The sequence below is a fragment of the Pectinophora gossypiella genome, unplaced genomic scaffold (genome assembly GCF_024362695.1).
Source record: "Pectinophora gossypiella unplaced genomic scaffold, ilPecGoss1.1 Pgos_68, whole genome shotgun sequence".
Classification (NCBI taxonomy): domain Eukaryota; kingdom Metazoa; phylum Arthropoda; class Insecta; order Lepidoptera; family Gelechiidae; genus Pectinophora; species Pectinophora gossypiella.
In genome coordinates, this window is record NW_026063278.1 from 1 (window position 1) to 24,554 (window position 24,554).

Here is a 24,554-nt window from a genome sequence, read left to right on the forward strand (position 1 = left end):
GTTAATAACAGCCTCTGTGATCCAGTAGTTGAGCGTTGGGCTAATGATCCAAAGGTCTCGGGTTCAAATCCCGGTTACAACAAAAATCACTTTGTGATACCTAGGTTTGCTTAGAATATTGCAGGCTGATCACTGGATTGTTTAAAGTAAGAATGAACGAACGAACAAACAAAATATTACTGTAAAGACTGGGTTCAGCTCTGTAATATATGCGAGGTACCTTGACGGACTTGTCCCGGGAGCCGCTGGCGAGGAAGGGTCCGGCGTGGCTGGCGCGGCGGTTGTCCCCGCCCGCCGCCTCGTTGATGGCGGCCGCGGCGGCCTCCGGCGCCCACGACACGCACTCCACCACGTGCTCATGCTCGCGGAGCTCCATCTGTTAAACACACATTAGTTATCACTCCACTTCTACTGTCTAAATGTTCCCAAAACGGAATTTTCATGTAAAAACTATAATAGTAAGAACACTGGCTGCCTTTTTTCAAGTTGTTTTTTCTTGTACTCTGATGTTATTACTTTGGGAACTGACTGTGACGGAAAACCCCAAAAAAGATAGCGAGACGATCTCGATATACACACACAGATAGTGCGGTAGATATCCGGGGGGTTAAAATGGCCACATCGAAGCAATTCATCTAAAAAGCAATACTGCAATTTGACATTGCGCATATAAAATGAAGTGCGCAATGCAAACAAATGACAAACAGCAATATTGCTTTCTTAGATGAATTGCTTCGATGTGGCCATTTTAACCCCCCTGGTGGCAGTTTGTCGAAGGCCCTGAGACGGGGTAGGAAGATGGTGGAGCCTATGTCCAGCAGTAACAAAGGCTAGTAAGAATATGAGGTACCTTGCATTCGTTAGTCTCGGCGTTCCATATGCGCACGGTCTGATCGTTGGAGCAGGACGCGAGCAGCGAGCCGTCGGGAGACACGCGAACCATGCGCACCCACTCGCGATGACCCTTGTACGTCTTGATGCAGTAGCTGAGGGAAACAATATATTGCTCATATAAGTCCAAAAAAGTTGATGGTAGGGCTGGCAGAGGAAGACCGACAATGACTTACATTGACCAAATTGGAGATGTCCTTAGAAAAGGTTTAATACGATTTACTCTGAACCGGCGTGCGTGTATGAAGCGATTGATGAATGTGGAGGAAGCAAGAGAAGTGGGTCAGGATCGAAGCAAATGGAATTCTAGTCTTTGCTTAACCCGGTGGAAAATAGGCGTGAGTTTATGTATGTATGTAAGTCCAAAAATAGTAAGAGAAGATATGGGAGGGCCACCCCAAATGGAAATAGAAAGGAGCGGGGGACTCTTTCACTTGAAGAGAGATAGCATTATAGAAAAAAAATGCTGCCTGGAAGAAAAAACTGTATGAGCAATAAAGCCGCCTGTTGTGCATATCTTACATTTTCCTATTTTCTTTTAAATAATAGGTTATAGGCTCGCGTTTGACCCTAATCTCACGATGTGGTCTAGGGTGGATCACGCTTACCTAGCAAATGCCTATTCACTCTAGTCTTGAAGACTCCCAGATTAAAAAGAGTTGTAAAAACAGACCTTCTGTACCTTGTGTTTTTTTGTACTCTATAAAGTATATTTATCTTATTTATTTTAGAGACACCAAGTGTAAAAGAGACATCATTTTTCGTCTCTTGAGCTGTCACTCGACGATTATGACCTTTGGTGTCAAACAATGTTGCGCATTCCTATGATATTAAATCCCTTGCCAAAACCGACTATGAAAAACACCCATGAGAGATCCGCAGTCTGAGGGAAGTAATGCATTGAATAAAGTCAATAGCAACATACCCCGTAGCCACTTCCCAAGCCTTGATGGTCTTGTCCCGGCTGGCGGAGTATACGATGTCGCCGCTAGGAGAGAACGCGACCGACGACACGTTGTGGTCGTGCCCATGCATTGTCTTCACACACTCGAACGTCTGGTTGAAGTCCCACAACTTGATCGACATGTCGGCGCTGCACGATACTGGAAGAGAACGACGGTTTCTAAGGTGAGAGGGTATAAGAGACTTTTTGATTTACTAGTTCTGGGATAAGTTTCCAGTCTGAAATTAGCCTTCAAATTGCAGAGCTACACATCTTATAGTCTTACCAAGTAGTTTTCCATGATGGTCGAAGGCGATGTCCTGAACGGAGTCAGTGTGACCCTTCAGGGTTCGTTCGTACTCGCCGCTCTCGAAGTCCCATACTTTGATGGTCGCATCCTCGCTCGAGGATACCATCAAACTGAATACTGGGTGAAATATTACCTGGAATACGCATTCGGTATTTACATAACAGTTATATTTTAATTTAATTTTAATTAACACAGTTGGCTCGACCATTACAGACGGTGATACGGCTCACCACCTATTACATTGGTCTGACAAAGCTCGATGAGGCGTGGGTACTTACTTCATCTTGCGATGGATGTACCTCTGACTACACCCAAGTAGAATATAGTCCTGAACTTAAGTTATGTTGTTATGTGTTTTATTAATTGGGATCCATTTATTTATTTGATAAGTAACAAAAAAACGTAGACGTCAGACAAAAGTAACATTATAAAGAAAAACAGAAAGAACATGTACCTTTATTTATAATGTTTTTTAGATGACTAGTGAAGTTGAATGCATTATAATATGAGTTATAAGTTATTTCTAATGCATTCTGGCAAAAATAAAGATCAAAAATTTACACTAATTTCTACTGAATGGCTAGGCGTCGATACATCGTTACATTAGTTATTCCAACTGCCGCCAAGCTGTCTAAACAGCTTATATTAAATGACAATTCATCTACTGAATAACAATTGTTAGCGTAACAATAAAAGAATGTTAGACAATAAGTCTATGAATTCTTAGAACTTATTGAAGACAACTTTCTTGCGCGTAGAAAGTTTTGCCGTCCCTTGACAAACTGGTGTTATGACGAGATCAATTTTATTGCCTATCAGAAGGTGTTAATTGGCTGTGCTTGTTCCAGTAATACTGTATCAACGTCATGTCTGTAGAGGTAATGAACAAAGTTGGTGGTAGTAGAATGTTCTGTGTAACTATGTTACAACTTTTATTTTTTGACGTGACTTATTGTACAGTTGCCGCAAATGGCATTAACTACTTGGCCGGATAAATGGGGAGCGCTGAGGGTCGAAGGAAGTCTATAGCGTTAAGCGCTGAATGAAGGAAATCGTAGGCCACGCCGCGGGGTCGGTATCGTGGGTATCGTGAATATGATACAGGTTAGAAAAGGTTATTTCCAAACAAAAAGTCTCTTTGTTAGAGACATCATTACTAATTTAATTACTATGACTATTTTTTTATTATCATTTATATATTTGTACACTATAAAACAGACTAAAGGAAAATACAAAGACAGTACCGGTAAGCTTATCTGTAACAAAAAAAATCTTCTAGCTTGTCTACGTGACGTATTTTGTACTTCCTGATATTTACTTTTACAATCTAAATTATCACATGTAAATAAACCAATATCACCTACCTTAGTAATGGTGGCGCGATGTCCAGTTAGACAGAACTTCTCCGGTGGGCGCGGAATCCATTCCGCCGGCGTGCGCTTGGCCCGCGTCGGCGCACCTTCTATGAACTCCTTCTGTGCTTCAGACAGCTTAGACTCCAGTTCCATCACCTGAAAAAAAAATACGTGAAATATCTTTAATTATGTATGGATCAATGTGGTGTGAAATTTATATGGAGGAAACATTGAATCAATCCTGGTTATTATTGAGCCGCCATAGGCCCTTGAATGGCTTGTAACGGCCACATAATTAAATTATAGCCAGGACCTGCTTAACGGGTCATCTAACTGCTTAAGGTATTAAATTACTGTGTTTTCTACTGATTAAGGATACTTAATCAGTAGAAAATCTATCGATGGCAGGTTTTAGGTAGATAAAATGTTAACCTATTTTCCGTAACAATTTGGATACTTCAACGCTCCAAGGTCAGAGTAATATAAACAAATACAAGAATTCTAGGCCATTACTAGACCAAGGTTCGCGATGAATCGAGCGCATTGCACCTTGAGTGTTATTTGTTTAGTTTTGATTTATTTCTGGAGCAATAATGTGTCGAATTGTGTCAGTGGAGGTATATAGGTATATAGCATAGTCATGTATCGCCGCGAGCGACCGGCCGATTGGCGGCCAGTAGGATAATCATAGCGACCTAGAAACGTCTGCGACGCGACATAGATCGATCGGAACACCGCGAAACCGTGTCGGAGACATTAAGCTTTTTGTGTTCAACACTTTAATGAAAGCGGTTAATCGCGGCCGGTTTAGTAACTTAGACAACCCATCTATGCGAGGTTAATGGAGTATTATGCAACTATCGGGATTCATAAGTCTACGATGTGGATTGAACGTAACCAGTGTAATTTATCATCTCATAGTGTTTATAAATCGATTACAGGTGTCATCAATTACAGAGAGTGAACTTGCGTAATATCTCGTTAAACATCAAAGGTTATTTTCACTTTCCGCCCACTATGATTTTTGAAAGGAAATAGCGGTAGTAGTTAATTTGGCAATTTATTTTTAGGCAACTAATTGTTTTACGATTGCCGAGCTGTTAACATGGTGCTAATTCACGCCTTATAATAGTAAGAAGTAAATACGGAGATAATTCACGTACAAGCTGATATGACCCGTTAGGCAGCACTGATTGCGAACTATATTAACACGGGTATTGTCTAATGACACTGCCATAACAATTCAATAAGTTAAATATGTTTTTTTTGTTACATTTGCGGCAAAAGGCACATTTTGCGTCATTAACGCCCTTCGGCCGCCATCGCAACCACGTTATGGGGCGTGTTCAGATTTTTTTGAGAAATGATTTTAAGTATTGGTTGTCATACAATATATTTCGTAATTCGCGCAATGGTGGTTATATAGGATACTCTACAACTTTGAGGCTCAGCACCAGCCAGATGGCATTGTGAGAAATTAAAAACTTCGACGACTGGTGTCCCCATACCAGCGTCTCTTGTTAGCTAGCGAAAGACGCCGATCGCTGAGACTTGCACAGGTTCAAATAGAATAGCAAGAAAGATAGGCCTGGGGGGTTAAAAAGGCCACATGGAAGCAAGTCATCTAAAAAAGCAATATTGCTATTTCACATTTGCCATATGTAATAAAAGTAAGCGCGCAATGTCGACAAATGTCAAACAGCAATATTGCTTTTTTAGATGAATTGCTTCGAAGTGGCCCTTGAACTCCTCTGTACTTTGTAGTGGGCGAATGCAGACGGTGTAGTTAGACATACCTTCTTCTGAAGCCTGATGACGGAGGTCCACTTCTTCTCCAAGAGGCCGCCGAACTTGCGGTCCATCTCGCCGGTCATGTCGGCCTCCTTCTTGAACGCTTCCAGCGCGTCCGTGTACCCATTGCTGCCCAGGTAATCGGCGATCGCTTTGTTCCTGTAACAATATTGAGGAAACCATTAATATATAAATATAACACAATAACGATCCGAGCCCCGGTACTGGATTTGCACCAATAAGTTTTTAATTTATCATAAGTGTAGTTTTCACTAACATAGTTGGCTCGACCATTATAGACGCCGATACGGCTCACCGCCTATCACGATGTATCTCTGACTACCCCAATTGGGATATTATGTATAACACGATAGTTTGCTTCTATGCTGGACTGGGAGAGAACAAAAACATAAGAAGGCATGCAACAGCTTATCTTGTCGGCCATTTTGTTATAACCAACAGAGGGATTGTGTTCTATGGTTGTAAGGCCCAGATGCTTTTTAATATCTAAAACCCAATGTTTAATGATTGTATCTGGAATTCAGGGTTTTACGAGGTTATTCGACATGTTGAACATGAGTCATCACTCAAGGTCACATGTCACCCCAGTGACCCCATACGGTCCATCATTTCATTTATTGCACAGAATTTAGTACATAATTAGTGAGCAAAATAATAATAGTTTCATACATTTCGCTTGAGTTTTCAATTACTATGGAGTTTGTATGAAAAAGCAACCTGTGACGTCATAGAAAAACGTAACAAAATATAGCACTTATTATTACATTTTTCTTTATTAAAATTTATAAATAAGTTAAATAAAAAAAAAAAAGTTAAATAGAAAAAATCATAAAAAAGAAAACGTTTTTTGTCACTTTTAGATCTGTCTTTATTTTGAAATCAGAATTTCATAATTTACCTTTGACCTAGGAAACTACGCAATTATAAGTATAAGAGTGGTACAGCAATATACGTAAATAATGGTGTAATTCTTACGTACAGTTCATTAACTTTGGCCGATTGTCTTATCACAGTCAACAGAAAAACAAACACGATCATTATACCTAGCTAATACAGATTTCATATTTGCATTTGTGTTCGTGGACATAAATGGCATATAACTAACGTCTACAGGCAGTGCTTTGGTAAACAAAGTATCAAGATCATAAGTTCTTGTAACATAAACGACAATTAACGTACGTTCTACAATTATATTGCCCAGTTAACAAGATTTTAGTGCGAGCATATTTTAATGGTTTAAGTTTTTGTTTGTTGGTAAACTGTTTTTAGAACTTACTAGAAAATCTTAGTAATATTATAAATATGTAAGTTTGTGAGTAAAAACTACTGAATGGATCATAATGAAACTTTACAATAATGTAGCTTATACATTAGAATAACACACAGGCTTTAACAATTAAAAAAAAAAAAACAAATTCTTACCGCAGAAACCGAAATCCACGCGGACGAAGTCGTGGGCGGCCGCCAGGCAAATATTTTGTAACTTAAGAATAATAACAAATTGTCTGAGAAGATTCTGGCTAGAAAATCCATTGATACCAGTGATATGTCTTTCCCGGGGATGTTTCAGTTGTAAAAACTCTTTAATAGTAAGGACACTTTTTATCTTTTTATTCAAATTGTTCTTTCTTGTACTCTGTTATCCTATCTGTCTAAAGGCTAGGTAATAAAACTCTTTTTGCACAACTTATGCGCCTTTTTAATGTCGGGAATGTTCTCAAACTGGGAATATCATCATCTTTTTAGTACCAGGGAACGAACAATCACTGATTCATACTACTAAAGTATTTCAAGTTGTAGTCATAGACTTGAGTCTGCCGGCCCCCGTGTGGATTACAGGCGTGTGTATGTATGTATTGTATTTGATACTCAATAAGGGAAAGTATTCGTCTATTGTATTGTTGAGAGAGTAGTGTGAGATTATACAATGGAAAACGATCTATAGTCTTTTGTAAAAGTGACAAGCGCTAATTAATTGATCTACTTGCGTATTGTTTTAGCTTTATTATTGGAACTTTACTGTAAATTGAAGATTTAAACAGGCAAAACGCAGCTTGTTTGCAGGCGGGTCGAAAAGGCCATTCATCTAAAAAAGCAATATAGCTTTTTGACATTTGTTTGTATTGCGCACTTAATTTTATATGCTTATATGTTTTTATAGATGAATGGTATCGATGTGGCCTTTTTAACGCCCCAGTATTATTTATAGTCGCAGCTATTTCAAGAGCTGAATACCAAGAAATTTGCAGTAAAACGCACTGAAATGCTCAAGACAAATTCGTTCTTGAGAATATTTTTTTTGCTGCGTGTTCTGAGATATAATCTCCCAACAACAACATAACATAAGCTCACAACTATATCCCAATTGGGGAAGTCAAAGGTGCATTAATCACAAGATGAACTAAGTACCCACGCCTCACCGATCTTTCTGTTAGACCAACGTGATAGGCGGTGAGCCGTATCGCCGTAATATCTACCGGCAACAAATAAACATTTATACAAAGTGTTTTTATCAAGATCACTGAACTTGGATTGAATTAAAAATTCCGTATGTGTGTGTCTAGCCTTTCATCTTTTTAGTACTCAACCTAAATATATCCATCTTTCTTCTTATCGTGTGGGTTGTGAGGTGGATTACCATCCTCAACAACCCTGGTGTCAGGGTTATCCATCTGTACAGAAAATCATGCAGACTTCAGAAGGTTACACTGTGGTTCAGGTTATTAATACATGAACTACAGCAAAAACAATACTAAGCCAACTTAATTAGCAATGAAAACGGATGTTCAGACGCGTATGCCACGATATGTGTAAAAAAAAACTAAAAAAGATGCGACAAAAAACGGACATCTGACGTGTTTAGTGTTTCCTGGAACTTTGGTTTAAAAGGAAATCCATGCTTTGGCGGAACACATGTGCATTTCCAACTCAAACTCAAAAATATCTTTATTCATTAAGTAACTAGTTACACTTTGAATTGTAAATTTTTACATACTTAAATATATTTTTATCTAAGGTCTCTTCCGCCTGCAACTAAAAGGCAAAACATTTTGCTAAAACTATATTTACAACAATGCGTCTGGCTAAAGTATGTTTCGTTACCTACCAAGGGACGATGAGACAAGCGGTGCCTAGAACCTAGCTTTCAATCTCTCGATTGCATTCCATCACACCCGGCTATGTACTTATTATACGTAAGTAGGACGCTAGGTTGCAGTTATTTGTAGTAAAAACCTCTCGGTTTATATTTTTTATCTTGTTTAACTCCTAAGATATCAGTTTCAGAACAAAGACTACATAAATAAATAAAAAAAAGACGCCAGAACTAAATTTAAATATAGAAAGTTCAGTAAAGACACTGCCTTCGAAACATTACCCTCCTTTTGTAGTCGGATAAAGTGCATTACGCGTATTCATTAACTTAGTATAGTATAGATGACTGGGAAGGAAGTTATAGATATTATACTCGGACACTCATCATCATTACTATGCAATGAGCGTCTTACTGCAAGGTTAGGAGTCTATGTGGCCAGGAAATTGTTAATTGTTTTTAACAAATTGTATATTTGCATACATATTTTCGTTTCATTCTACACTTCTATTATGTGGCTTGTGAGATGGATTACCAACCTCATCATCCCTGGTGTCAGGGTTGTTATTGAGCCGCCAAAGGCCCCTGACATGACTCGTGTAACGACTACGTAGTTGCACCAGCTAGTTACCGTGACCAACGACTTAAAGTGCTTTTGAAGCTGCCATAAAGTATTTTTTCTACTCCTCTACTTTAATCTGGCATTTAAATAACCAAAAAGTCTAATATAAGTACATACATAATTAAACTCTTTGAAAAAGTGTACGCTCTATGGCCTATAAAAGCATTGTTTACAAAGTAACTGTACTATAATGTCGCCAAAAAAGCATTGTTGTTGTTTTTTTTTTTTGACCTGGAAACTGGCACCTTTACTTTGTTTGGTGCCATAGATATACTATAAAAAAAAAGTATACATTTGCCGCCATTTTCCCATACCATTCAAAATTTACATCTTCATTTTTATAAATAAAATTTTTCTTTGTATAATTTTTGTTTCATTTAAAATTACGTCGTCGTAGAAAAAGTATTGTATGCAACGTTGTATAACTAGGTCAAAAAATGCTTGTGGCGTCTCTTATTGCGATGTTCGCCAAGGCTCACATCGCAACTCACGCCACTCGCATTTTTTGACCCTTCTTATACAACTGTTGCATAAAATACTATTTTAAACGAACTCATTTTGTAATCAACTTCTTTGCAGAAGTGTTTATAGCACAAAAGGAAAGACTAAGAGCTCAGTTGCTCAACAACTCTTGATTCTATGCAGAAATTGCCAGATTTAACTTATAATAAACGGAATGCTTTCATTACGTTAATTATTGTCATTTGTATTTTACTATCACTAGTTTGATTATGATAATAAAACGAAAGTATTTAAATAAGTATATACATTCTTTAATTATAGTAATTTTATTAATTTTACAAACTCTCTACCGCATACGTATAAACACTTCCATTTCTATATTTACGCACAATCACTTCAAAGAAAGCTTAGTTACGAATATAATCATAATCAAGCACGTAATTTGGAATAGTTCCCATTCGTGAGTGACATAATACATTCATAGATCTATCTTACCGTAACGAAACAGTAAATCGACGAGGTCATATATAAATGGTGGGAATACGTTTAATAAACTGCTCGTATTTCAAGGCATATACGATCTATAATTTTACTCACACGCCTCTTAAGTTATATAATGTACGAAATCTGTGTGTGGAATCAGACGAAATGAGAGTGTGTTACCGGCTTAAGTATTTTAATCATATTGTGACAGGTGCGTTTCGTTAGTGCGTCCGATCTCATTTGGGCGGTTTATTTTTCCTTCAATGAGTATTTAAGCAGATTGGGGCTGGCAGACTCTGGAAGGGGAAGAGCTAGAATGACGTACATTGACCGAATTGGGGATGTCCTTAGAAAAGGTTTAGTACGTTACTCCGAACCGGCGCGCGTGAAACGATCGATGAATATAGAGGAACTAAGAGAAGTATGTCAGGATCGAAGCAAATAGAATTCCATAGTCTTTGCTTACCCCGATGGGAAATAGGCGTGAGTTTATCTGTGTATGTATGACAATTTTACCATTTTGACTCGACTGCATTCTTGTTGCAAAAACTTGCAGCTATATTTGTCCTACTTTGAGAAAATCTATCTACAGCTTTCAATTATTAATATGGCAATAGCAATTTAAATAGCAATCACGCTTTGAAATTAACACAACAAAAAAACAATGTAAATAGAGCCTGCATTGATTGGAAAGAGCTATAATTATACTGGACTAGGCTAGATTTATTCCGGTCCCTAGTTACAATATAATGTCAAAACATCGAGCATAATCATGGTAAAGGAGCAAAGGCTTTTCATTACATTTTAAACGACTTCCGTGGTCCAGTGGTTGAGCGTTGGGCTGACGATCCGGAGGTCCCGGGTTCGATTCCCGGTGGGGACTTATCACAAAAATTACTTTGTGATTCCTAGTTTGATTAGGACATTATCGGCTGACCACCAGATTGTCCGAAAGTAAGATGATCCGTGCTTCGGATGGCACGTTAACCCGTTGGTTCCGGTTACTACTTACTGGTAAGTAGTCGATACATGAGCCATGTCAGGGGCCTTTGGCGGCTCAATAGTACCGCTGACACCAGGGTTGATGACGTTGGTACTCCACCTCACTACCCACACGATAGAAGAAGAATTTAATTTTAAATGAATAAGTTAAACATCTTATCTTTTCTTAAAGACACAGAGACATTACACTAAATAAAACAATAGCGTAATAATAAACCAGGTAACATAAAACCAGAATAAGAAAACGCGTGAGAACATCAAAGTGATATAATATTTGGTCTTCACATTTCGCTGGAACAACATAACGTAGCATCACGCCTGTATCCCTAAAGGAGTAGGCAGAGCTGTATGATGAACCCACTCCTTCGCCAGCTATGTTTAGATTTCATGTAAAAGGTGGCGAGCCTGCTGCCATTAAGCGGGCACAAGACTTGGAAACCACGAGATATCAATTATCTATGATGCAAACATGAATAATATAAATAAAGGGAATATTATCTTATCAAATGTGACGCGGATTTCATACACGTGGACGCTGAATACATACATACCATCATCATGATGAGATGACTGAACTCAACGAAAAACTCAGTTTTGTGATATAGTCGCTTAGTGCACACAAGATTACTTACGTTGCGGTAAGCAAAAATGATTACAAATGCACACAAATAAATATAAGTTCTTTCTTTATAATATGTATTAGTGTGGAATGACGTTATTGTTAACCTTGGCATTGCCAACGCAATATGGCCCGTAATAGCATAGCTTGTTTGGAAGACAAGACATCAGTGTTAAGGACGTGTTTAGCTGTATAGATTTTGTGAGCTAGTCGCCTCGTAATCACGATACCCCTTTGTGAATTCTACCGAGGTGTACACATAAACCACTTACAAACCAGACGGCCGAACTTGCCCCAATTCGATAAGCCGCCCTTGTAATGGTCTGTATCCGCAATTATCGCGGTCGCGCGCGACGACACGAGCGAACACCGCCCTCGGAACGCAGTCGGTATTTCTAATAGCCGCGACTTCCTAGATTAGCAATTCGTTGATATAATGTAGCATTGACAGATAACGTTACAAATATGTGGAAAGGCCAAGTTAAAACAGACAAAGATGTAACGTAAAGGAAAAGAGCGGATGCAGCAGCTTTTATGTGTTTTGTATCACCAGGTCGCAGACAGTCTATCTCCGTAGAGAATTAGATAAAATTGGGGCATGGGGCATGACAAAACCCCCGAACGGGATTCGTTCTTGGTTAATGTTGCACCTTCTACTTACTAGAGACGCTAGTTGATAGAGATACATGTGATAAAAGCTCTACTGGAAGATACTACACAAACTTTATAGACTAGTGTAGTGTCAAAACGTTACGTTAACAACAGTTCTAGTGCCAAAATGCAGTTTTTTGCTTACATTCTTGTCCTCTGACGTCACTTCGTACACGAACCTGTTACAATATTTAAATCTACGTGATTGCATTAAAGTTATTTTAGGCGCTATGTAAATTGTTTGTAAAACCTATAAAACTTAAAACTCATTTATAATATTATGGTGTACTTTTATGGCTATTATAATGTTCTAAAATAATATCAGCATAAGTGAGACAAACCATACTTACCACAATAATTATTTAAATATGTTTTGGAAAGACGAGTCGGTGACGTATCGAGAGGTGGGGTAGGGGTAGGCTAAAAAGAAGGGCAGGCTTTGCTATGGAATCATTATTGCTCGAGACGCCGCTGGGTGACCAGCTCTGCTCTGCCTCCCGACTGCTATTTTTAAAGATAAGTATCCCTGTCTGTTTGTACTTATAGAAAATCTAAATTCCGTACAAAACTATGTTCTAATTTCCAAGGTAATTTGTTATCTTAGTAAATATAATATGGTAAATGTAGAATTTATTAATTATAATAGTTTTTCTAGTATTCTAGTGATTATTATTTGCTCAGCCATGCTGTTAAAATGCTTATGTTCAATAAAATGACTACTTCGATTGTGTACTTGTTTGCTTTGTTCAATTAATACCGATACGACAGTAAAATGAGATAAATTTAAAAAGTAGCTTAAATGCAAATCGTCTAAGTATAGTTCAAATTAGATTTATTGCTCTTATTTCTGTTTTTCATATTCATTAATTATCATCAGAAGTGGGATAACCTTTAAAACAAAATATTAATATTTAATAATTACACGTTATAGGCAATGGATCCGGGTCTCCTGGGAGAGCTTCTAAAGACCATACGCGACGCCCTGTCCTCGAGGCCTCAACATGATGACGTCGCGCTTCCGATCTTCGACCCAGAGAAAAGCGAAAATGGCGCAGTCACGTGGTGCCAGAATATCGAGAAACTTGGAGAAGAATTTAAATGGAGCGGCATACAGCAGACTGCTAAAGCCGGTAAGGCCCTACGGGGATCAGCTTTAACTTGGTTCGAGTCTTGGGAACCCGAGGACGGACGTTCTTGGGAAAACTTTAAGAAGGAGATTCTGGAACTTTTTCCCGAAAGGAAAAATTTATCTGAACGTTTAACAAAGGCTGTGTTATTCTCTTCCGACTCGGCCAATACTTACTGCGAGTACGCTCGAGAGAAACTTCGATTATTGCGTAACACTAAAGTAGCTTTTACTGAATCTCAGCTGGTTGAGCTTGTTTGTGGTGGTATACGTGATGTAAACGTAAAATTGGCTTGTCTTAACAGTTCTGTAACCGCCACAGCTGAACTTATTGTTTTGCTTTCTACCCACACGAAATTGCCCCGAAAAAGACCTTTTGATATTAGTAATAACGTGATGAAACAATCGCATTTCGATCAGACTACGCTTAGCTCTAGTGTCAAACGTTTGAAAACGGACTCCGATCTTAGAGCTGCTGCGGAGAAGCGTTGTTATGAATGTGGTGGTTCTGGACATTTAAAGGCACAGTGTCCATCTACGCCTCAATCAGAAAATCCCCTAATAAAGAAAAATAGCCAATTAGGTCATCCTGAGGGCCGCTCCGGACCCAACGTTTGTAGCGTTTGTAAAAAAATGGGTCACGTTGCTGAGAAATGCTTTTTTAGGCGTGGTCAGCAAAGTGATACCCACAAACCGGCTAGTTCTGATAAAGCATGACTAAATATTACTGAAGTTACCATTAACGATCATAAATCAATTGCTTACTGGATACCGGAGCGAGCTGCAGTGTTATTAAGGAATCTATTGCAAGACGCCTTGGTTGTCATTTAACACCTCAATCTTTGTATATAGATGGTATAGGTAACGGAAAAGTACACGTGTTCGCTTCGATGATTACTCCTGTCCGATTTGATGATGTATGTCTCGAACTAGATCTTTATGTAGTGCGTGATACTGACTTTGTTTATGATTGTATTATTGGAACAAATGCAATTAAACACCCGGATATGACAATTGTTGTAAATAATACTGGCAGTAGGATAGTGCGAGTTCCAAATTCTGATATTACTGAGAATAGTATTAATGTAATTAATGTACATACTGAAAATACGGATGCTGGACTGTCAAAATTAATTTGTCATCTAGATTCAGACTTACAGCAAAAAATTAAGGACATTTTTGAAAAGTATCCCTCAGTCATCCCTTCCCCTGGAAGTGTTAGTACGGTTACGACAGGCGAATTACACATTCGATTAAAAGACGATAAGATCATTAACTACCGCCCCTATCGCCTGGCACCGGTTGAAAGGGAGAAGGTCAAAGCAATTATAACCGAGTTGATGCAAACTGGTATAATTCGTGAAAGCTCTTCGGATTATGCTAGTCCTGTTTTATTAGTCAAGAAAAAAGACGGAAGTGACCGTGTGTGCATTGACTTCAGAGCATTAAATAGAATTATAGAAAAGGAAAGGTACCCTCTCCCTCTCATACAGGACCAGCTTGACAAATTAGGTAAATCTAAATACTATATTTCTATCGACATGAAGCACGGGTTTTATCAAATCCCGGTGGCCCCAGACTCGGTAAAATATACTGCATTTGTCACGCCCGATGGTCATTTTGAGTTTTTAAAAATGCCATTCGGCATATGTAATGGACCATCAGTCTTTCAGCGAGCAATCAGTAGAGCTGTTAAACATCTGAATTTTCTATTGGTCTATGTTGATGATCTTCTAATTCCATTTTCCACTTTTGAAGAAGGATTAGAATACTTAGATCAAACATTGCAAGCTTTAAGTACGTCCGGCTTTACGATCAATGTAAACAAATGTAAATTCTTTGAAACAAGCGTAGAATATTTGGGAAATATTGTTTCTGAGGAAGGGATTAGACCAAGCGAAATTAAGGTATCTGCTTTGGTTAACTCACCAATTCCGACCACAGTTAAACAAGTAAGACAGTTTATGGGCTTAGCGAGTTATTTCCGCAGATTTATTCCTGAGTTTGCGTCACGTACTGCCAGCATTAATAAATTAGTTAAAAATAATGAAAAGAGGGAATGGGGACGGGAGCAGGAGGAGGCTCGTAAATACGTAATAAAACACTTAACATCTCAACCTCTTTTAACAGTATTTGACCCAGATGCCCCAACAGAGCTACACACCGATGCTAGTGCCCTTGGCTATGGTGCAATACTGTTACAGAGAATTAACGGCTTGAATCGAGTTGTGGCTTATTTTAGTAGAAGAACCACTCCTGCTGAATCCCGTTACCATTCCTACGAATTGGAAACACTGTCAATTTATAATGCCCTTAAACATTTTCGCGTGTACTTACTAGGTAAACATTTTAAAATCGTTACTGATTGCAACGCAATAAAATCCACTTTTCATAAAAAAGACATCTCACCACGTGTTGCCCGATGGTGGACTTATTTACAAGATTTTTCGTTTGAAGTAGTTTACAAAAAAGGAAAATTTGTGGGCCACGTGGATTATCTCAGCAGAAATCCAGAAAATCCAGTGGTGCTTCCTTCTAATAGAATGACAGAGGTACTCTCTTCTAATACAACGACAGAACAAGTAAATATTATGTCTTCTTACAATTCATGGTTGGAGATTGCTCAATCGAAAGATAATGAAACTCAGTCATTGATAGAAAAGTTTCAGTCTGGAGACTTGGATTACAAACAATATATAGTCAAAAATAACTTGCTGTATTATAAAGTAGATGATTCGGCTAAACCAAAGTTATACGTTCCAAAAGGCAGTAGATTAAGTATTGTTCGTATGTATCATGACGAAAATTGTCACGTTGGGCAAGAAAAGACTTACGAAAAGATATCGGAGAATTTTTGGTTCCCTCGTCTAGCAGCATTTATAAAGAAGTATATATCTCATTGTTTAATTTGCACTACAAAAAAATCTCATCACGGTCCAAAACAAGGTTTACTTCATCCCATTAAGAAACTTCCGATACCTTTTCATACAATACACTTAGATTGTACTGGCCCATTTACTATGTCTAGTGAAGGATATAAACATATTCTTATAGTCATTGACGGTTTCACAAAATTTTGCATCTTAAAACCTATGAAAAGCCTAACAGGTATTGAGCTGGTAAACACGATTCGTGATACTATTTTATTGTTTGGCACTCCATCCTTGGTTATTACAGATCGCGGTACTAATTTCAGTTCACAACAAATACGATCTTTATTTAATGACCTTCAAATAAAACACCACATGATAGCGACAGGTACACCGCGGGGTAATGGGCAAGTTGAACGTTACGTTATGACTATTATTGACATGTTATCAGCAACAAGTAATGATAAGTCAGATTGGCCGAGCAATATCTGGCGAGTACAACAATCCATCAATACCACAATGCAAAAATCAACGGGATTTGCTCCACTTAGGTTATTGATAGGTCGTGATTCAAATTTACCACCCATCCAGGCTCGATTGAATGAAGTTCCCAATGTTGACGCTGAAAATATAGTTGATGTACGTTCTGAAAGACTTGCAGCTCAGCAACGTCTTGACGAAACTGCTCGAAAATTTAAGAGACGTTTTGATTCCACCAGACGCGACAATTTGATCCTAAATATAGGAGATACGGTATACGTAAATCAAGATCACAGAAGACACGACAAGTTAAAACCTAAGTTTAAAGGTCCATATCAAATAATAGACATCTTAGAGAATGATCGATTTTCTTTAAGGGGTTCTGGAAATTTACGGGATATAATTATTGCAAAAGATAAAATTAGGTTATGGCCTGGTGAGTGGGTTGAACAAAACGTCTCTTTAGAAAATGATATATGTGATTCTGATACTGATGATTGTTCTGTATTAAACCATCAAAATGGTTGCACTATAGCAATAGAGGTAAGAGATTATGGTGAAGTCAGTGATGATGAATAAAATAAATGATCTTTTTTTTTGTTTGATATTTATAATAATTAGTGTCTATATTAGTTGATCTACGAATAAATTATAAACAACAAATAAACTAACCAGTTTAAGGTAACATAATAATTACGTTTGAATGTACTCTTTTAATATATTATTTATATTATTCTTTTAATATATATTATTATTTAATGTTCTTTTATAATTATTTTGTAGTTAATGTAAAGTGAAGCAGACACTAAAAATGATGATAATGATAATTTGTTAGCTGTTTTTGCAAAAAGATTATTTGTAAAATAGTGGGCTGTGTCATGAATGTCAAGATAACCCTGTCACAATATTATATTTGTATGATTAATTATTTATTTTTATTACCTATGCAAAAAAAAAAAAGGTTAAAAAAAAAAAAACTGAAAACTGATTCCGACTGACTGACTTGTGCAAAAAATTACAATATTTGGCTGGCCGCAGATAGTGTATTCGGTGTTTCGCTTAGATATCATCGCGGCGGTGGTAGAGTTCTTCACCATAAAAAAATACACTATCAAAATTTATATTTAGTTTATGACTGACAGTTTTGACTGGATTAGTGATACAATAACAAGCTGACGTGTGTTTGGTGTACGGTCTGGTCTTCACGGGCAGCGGTGATGGGACCGTACATGGCGAGGCACACTAAAAGAGAAAAGCTGACGTGTGTTTGGTGTACAGTCTGGTCTTCACGGGCAGCGGTGATGGGGCTGTACATGGCGAGGCACACTTAAAATATAGCTGGTTTAGATTGTGTATTTGGTGTCGGCTTGGTCTTCACGGACAGCGGTGATGGAGCCGTTCACGTCAAATACACTAAATGTAAAAAAAAAAAATATCCTTACTGAATAAATAGCTTTAGGTTAGAATAGCTGTTTGATTATTATGCTACATAGTTATATCAATAATGTAGGTACTTCGAGAACGAAGTACTTGTCAGTATGGCCGTGTTACAATATTTAAATCTACGTGATTGCATTAAAGTTATTTTAGGCGCTATGTAAATTGTTTGTAAAACCTATAAAACTTAAAACTCATTTATAATATTATGGTGTACTTTTATGGCTATTATAATGTTCTAAAATAATATCAGCATAAGTGAGACAAACCATACTTACCACAATAATTATTTAAATATGTTTTGGAAAGACGAGTCGGTGACGTATCGAGAGGTGGGGTAGGGGTAGGCTAAAAAGAAGGGCAGGCTTTGCTATGGAATCATTATTGCTCGAGACGCCGCTGGGTGACCAGCTCTGCTCTGCCTCCCGACTGCTATTTTTAAAGATAAGTATCCCTGTCTGTTTGTACTTATAGAAAATCTAAATTCCGTACAAAACTATGTTCTAATTTCCAAGGTAATTTGTTATCTTAGTAAATATAATATGGTAAATGTAGAATTATTAATTATAATAGTTTTTCTAGTATTCTAGTGATTATTATTTGCTCAGCCATGCTGTTAAAATGCTTATGTTCAATAAAATGACTACTTCGATTTGTGTACTTGTTTTCTTTGTTCAATTAATACCGATACGACAGTAAAATGAGATAAATTTAAAAAGTAGCTTAAATGCAAATCGTCTAAGTATAGTTCAAATTAGATTTATTGCTCTTATTTCTGTTTTTCATATTTATTAATTATCACGCTCGGTCTGCGATTGCTAAAGTAAAGCAACATTCGCAAAGGCCGGTCATAGGATGGGTGACCACAAAAAAAAAAAAGTTTTCATCTCGAGCTCCTCCGTGCTTCGGAAGGCACGTTAAGCCGTTGGTCCCGGCTGCATTAGCAGTCGTTAATAACCATCAATCCGCACTGGGCCCGCGTGATGGTTTAAGGCCCGATCTCCCTATCCATCCATAGTAGGGAAGGCCCGTGCCCCAGCAGTGGGGACGTTAATGGGCTGATCATGATGATGATGATGCATGCATGCTTTTATTCGTAGCATGCATGCTAGATTGAAAACATCTATCTTACGCGGTTTAGATTTTATCATACAAATGTTTTTTCCCGCTAACTCCCGTTCCCGTGGGAATTTTGCAATATCCAGTTGCAACTAAGATTGAAGTTAACTATGGTACCTGCATGCCAAATTTCAAGCGTCTAACTTAAGCGGTTTAGAATTTTTATACAAAAGGGTTTTCCCGCTAATTCCTGATCCCGTGGGAATTTCGAAAATTCCTTTCACCTCTACGGTACCTAAGCTACGTCCCTTCCTAATTTCAAGTGCCTACGTTTAGCCGTTTAGGCTGTGCGTTGATATGTCAGTCATTCAGTCAGTCAGTTTCTCCTTTTATATATTTAGATATTTCCGTCATACATGATTTCTATGTAACTTTAACCATTAAGGCTGCTCACGCGACAGAAGCTTAAAAAATGGAGTAACTTCTCCCGTTTTCCCAAAATTTCCCTTCACTTCTCTGCTCCTATTGATTGTAGCGTGATGAAAAGTATACTATAACCTGCCTAGGAGTATGAAGAATAATTGTACCAAGTTTCATTAAAATCCGTCCAGTAGTTTTTGTTTCTATAAGGAACATACAGACAGACAGACAAAAATTTTATTGATTGCATTTTTGGCATCAATATCGATCACTAATCACCCCCTGATAGTTATTTTGAAAATATATTTAATGTACAGAATTGACCTCTCTACAGATTTATTATAAGTATAGATTATGTCCTGCACTGATAAATGAAATACACATTATTATTTATTAACCATGGTAACTCGACACAACTATACACGCTCGAAGTCAAAATTATACTAGCAGCGCTAAATAAGACGGGCGCCCGCGACGGGTACCCGCTCGCGGATTCGACGCCTGCGGCAGACTTCCGACGCGTGCACCCGCCTCCGCATCCGCCCGTGTTTTAGCGTTCGGCCTTAAAATAAGGCATGATTCATTTTTGTCCGCCGTGGGTAATCTGTCCATAGTAAAGGTCTCAATGTCCTTTCGTTAAAAGATTTACAGAGGGTAATAGGAATACTGAATTTTGCGAGCTTCGTCGTTCCTCGAGGACGGCTCAATCATCGGCAACTGATAAGATTTATGAATTCGCTACCCGACCTGCCATCGAAAACTTACCCACTCCCTCGAGGTGTTCTCACCGAACTGACTTAGTGGACAAAGAATTGTCAGTTGTCAACGCTACTACACTACCCTCCTCCGGCGTACTTTCTTGTTACAGATGCGTCGAACGAAGCTTGGGGAGCACAATTACACGACCAGGCTATCTCGGGCACTTGGACGCAAGAAGAACAAGCACTGCACTGCAACCAAAAAGAAATGCTGGCCATACTATACGCCCTTCAGACCCATGCTCGTATACTGCGTCACAACTCGATCCTCAAACAATGCGACAACTTGGCTGCAGTCGCGTATCTGCACAACGAAGGAGGTACGAAGTCTTTACCCTTACTGGAAATAACGGGATTATCTTAAAATGCATAAATGGTTTTGTCATAATTTTAATTATCATAATCCTTTTCGCATAACGTTTTTAAGCATAATAGTACTTTCCCATAATAACATATAAGAATACTGGTTTGTTAAGTATAACTTATTTTTGGACTAATATTTGTTGGTATAAATTTGATTCGCATGTTACGTAACCGGTACCTTCGCCCGCCTGTTCACACCCATACGTCGTGACCAGCGTCGTTCCACGAGTTCAAGTCAGCGTTATTAATGGAACAACCAGCCTGCTGAGCCAGCGCCCGAACGCGATGCGCTGACGTCAATCACGCCACCAAATTGTGACCTCGATTTAGCCATAATGTAAAATAGTTTTTAAGTAAAATTCAGTGTAGTCCTAACTTCGGACTCATTCGCACCTAGGTTAGTTAGGTTTAGCTGTAAATTTAAAATATAATTTCATTCTAAGTGATTCTAGTTTCTCTTCTTCACCCTCCGTCTGTCGCTCACGTAATTGGCGCAGTCGGTAGGATACTCGCGGGTCAGTTCGCGAGCAAATTCAGGCGTATCTCACATCGAACACCGTGCTCCGGGCTGCCCGGGTGACTATCAAGCACCATCTCGAGTATTCAGAATCTACGTGAAGTCACAACGGAGGTTATCCAAGCATCGATAATGAAGAAGGGAACAGAGTGTAATTAAGCCAAGAAAAAATGTAAGAAAAAAGAAAAAGAAGAAAATTATATAAGTGAAGAAAAAAGAGGTCAGAAAAAAAAGAAGAATAATTACTTCGCCGGTGCAGTACCTTATGGTTCGTCCCAGTCCTTCAGTGCATCCAGGTCTTCCAGGAATCCCAGAAGCAGGACACCGATGGTTATGCAGTATGCCCTGAAGACTAATGTATATGCGCACCTCGCCATCCCCGAAGTCCACCAGGCACCCATGCTCGGGCAATAGACCACCTATCCACCGCTCCGCGTCGTAATAGGCCATGAATTTCCAACATCAGAACGGTGAATTCCTTTCCCGCCTAGGGCAATGGAAATGAAGCGAAGCGAGGACCACACAATTAATATTGATTAACAGGCCACTAAAGGTTCAGTTTCCATATTTTTTCCCAACAGGAAGAGAGGAAAAGATGTCGAGATTTAATATAACAGGACAGACGTACTTACAGAAATGCACCAAAACCTAACAGTGTGGGAACTTCGAGATGAAGCCACTTCAAATTACAAGTAACGACGAAAATTTCAAATGTTATCTAAGTTACTTGCAAGCAATTACTACGATACTGCCGTAATCTGACCGGGAAGAATCCAAGAACCTAACATGATATCAAACCATCGATTCAACCAGGAACATCGATTCTCCGTGCAGGAAGGCCAGGGTATACCACCCTGAAAAAAGATAACCCAAGAAATGGTGACCAGCACTATTCTCCACGATAGTCTTCGAATAGGTGTTGTTCTGAGGGTGGAGATGTTACGTAACCGGTACCTTCGCCCGCCTGTTCACACCCATACGTCGTGACCAGCGTCGTTCCACGAGTTCAAGTCAGCGTTATTAATGGAACAACCAGCCTGCTGAGCCAGCGCCCGAACGCGATGCGCTGACGTCAATCACGCCACCAAATTGTGACCTCGATTTAGCCATAATGTAAAATAGTTTTTAAGTAAAATTCAGTGTAGTCCTAACTTCGGACTCATTCGCACCTAGGTTAGTTAGGTTTAGCTGTAAATTTAAAATATAATTTCATTCTAAGTGATTCTAGTTTCTCTTCTTCACCCTCCGTCTGTCGCTCACGTAATTCGCATATAAATAGGTATCCATAATTCTTTTTTAGAATAATAGTGTTTTGTCATAATTTTTACAAGGCATAACAGTAGGTTAGGGTGCGGCGGGGGTGGCCCTCGGGCCACCCCTACGCCGCCAGCATGTTTATCTTACACACGAAAAGTATGCTGAATGATGACCAACAGCATGAAATAGAGTCAAAAAATATAAAAAGTCACAATCATGGACCACATGCAGCCAAGGAAAAAGTAAGTTTCGGAAATGTTCAAAGTTGTGCCAAAACTTTTCTTATTCGGAGTATAGTTTTTATGCTTATAATATATTTTTTTTTATTATTATTATTTATAACACTTCATAAATTACACATAGATTATTTACAAACATCGCTAAACCTAAATAGGTTTGTCTCGATGCCTTCTTCTTCGGCATTCGCCACGCTTTCACATTATTACATTTAAAGAACTTACACAAAACAAATCCTTACCATTCACCGAGGTGCTTACTTAATTATAATAGGTAGGTAGCAAACAGAAATCACACATTGACCGTCAGTAGGCATACGCTGCTACATGCAGTCGCTCATCAACAAACCGGTCTTACGCTGCGAATACAGGATGTTTTAACGCGTTCCATTTACCTACAAACGTAAAATCACGCCCTCATTCCCACTGAGGTGGGCAGAGCCATAAGTTGATTGAAGACATAGGTAGTTGTATTTCATGGTTTGTTATAATTAATTATACTTACTATCTAAATTGTTACTTATAACATTATGACACATTTGTTTGAATATTTCCTTTTTTAGAATTATCGTCTTATTTTGGCCTGTTATTGTATTTTTTATTTCAATCGGTATTTTATTCATTAAGTCTGGGATAATATACTCAGACGTTCTTTTCCCGTAGAAATTTCGATACCGTGGCTTAGTAAGTAAGTTTTTATCAGTCTGTCTAGTTATTTTCGTTGAAAATTTGATGTGTTGTATTTCTGTTCTGAAGAATTGTTCTTTTAGAACATTTAATTTAAATTCATAATATACAGGTAATGTATTACAGAAGGTGAATAATTCCAAATTGTTTCTTATGTTTTCCTTAATTTTAGGAGGATGTTTATGTTTATGTTAGTGGGCTCTGTTTTCCGCATTTAGACTCTAACATGGCCCATTATGCGTGAAATTGTTGACTACGTAAGCCAACCTATCTCCTTCCAGAAGCTCAGAAGCCTCCTGGGGTTTTCACAGGCTTCGCGGAGCGACCCCATTCCTTTGAGGATTTTAATCCGTTGTGCTGACACTCCCGTGCATTCCAGGATTACATGGTGTAACGAAGCATTTCGGACCAACGAGCCTTGTAGCGACATCTTGTGGTTTCTGACGATATATCGTTGTTTTATATTTTACCCGAAGGGCATCACAGATGGCGCTGCAAGGTTATCGATGGGCCCGAACATTTTAATAATTTTCTTTTGTTCTAAATTATTATATTAAAATTATCTGCAACATTTATTTTTGATATATTATAATTATATTGTTTAAATTTTGGGATCAAACAAGTCGATCGATTGTTGTCGTTGATTCGGCGAATTTATGGTTTGGTAGATTTTATTTTGGTTGGCAACATTGTTGGTTCGTGTGTCAGACTGACAGCTGGCTGAGCTGAGAGACAGGTTATGGAAAGTGAGGACGTCGCGAGAGCGCCGGAGACTCCACTGACGTAACTATAATGTGGGCAAATTAAAAGCCACGATTTATCGGCGACATCAAGAGCCGATGTCTCAATTTAAATAAACAACTTAACCGAGATGGTGAGTCCTCGCAATTCTTCGTGCATATTTTTGCACCAACTTTGTGATAACCTCGAGGTCCTTGTTTTCAGCAACTTCACTGAAATCCCATCGCCGAAGGTCCAGTGGGTGGGTTTAGGTTTCATCCGAGCGATGCCCAACTATCCCGGATGAACCTGTAAGTTATTTTCTTTGTTTTACACTTGTGAGTTGCATTGCCACGCTGTCAGCTGAACCACATGCTAATCAT

General features: G+C 38.5%; 1 protein-coding gene across 1 annotated transcript; it reads right to left on the reverse strand.

Moving 5' to 3' along the window:
• Positions 1 to 85: 85 nt before the first annotated feature.
• Positions 86 to 5,446, reverse strand: LOC126381619 (lissencephaly-1 homolog). The gene is made up of 6 exons (XM_050031073.1): positions 5,296 to 5,446; positions 3,509 to 3,655; positions 2,121 to 2,277; positions 1,817 to 1,994; positions 851 to 986; positions 86 to 376 (listed from the first exon to the last, which is right to left on the reverse strand). Exons 1-6 carry the CDS (start codon positions 5,371 to 5,373, stop codon positions 101 to 103), a joined length of 972 nt encoding a protein of 323 aa, XP_049887030.1. The 5' UTR covers positions 5,374 to 5,446; the 3' UTR covers positions 86 to 100.
• Between the last annotated feature and the right edge of the window lie 19,108 nt (positions 5,447 to 24,554).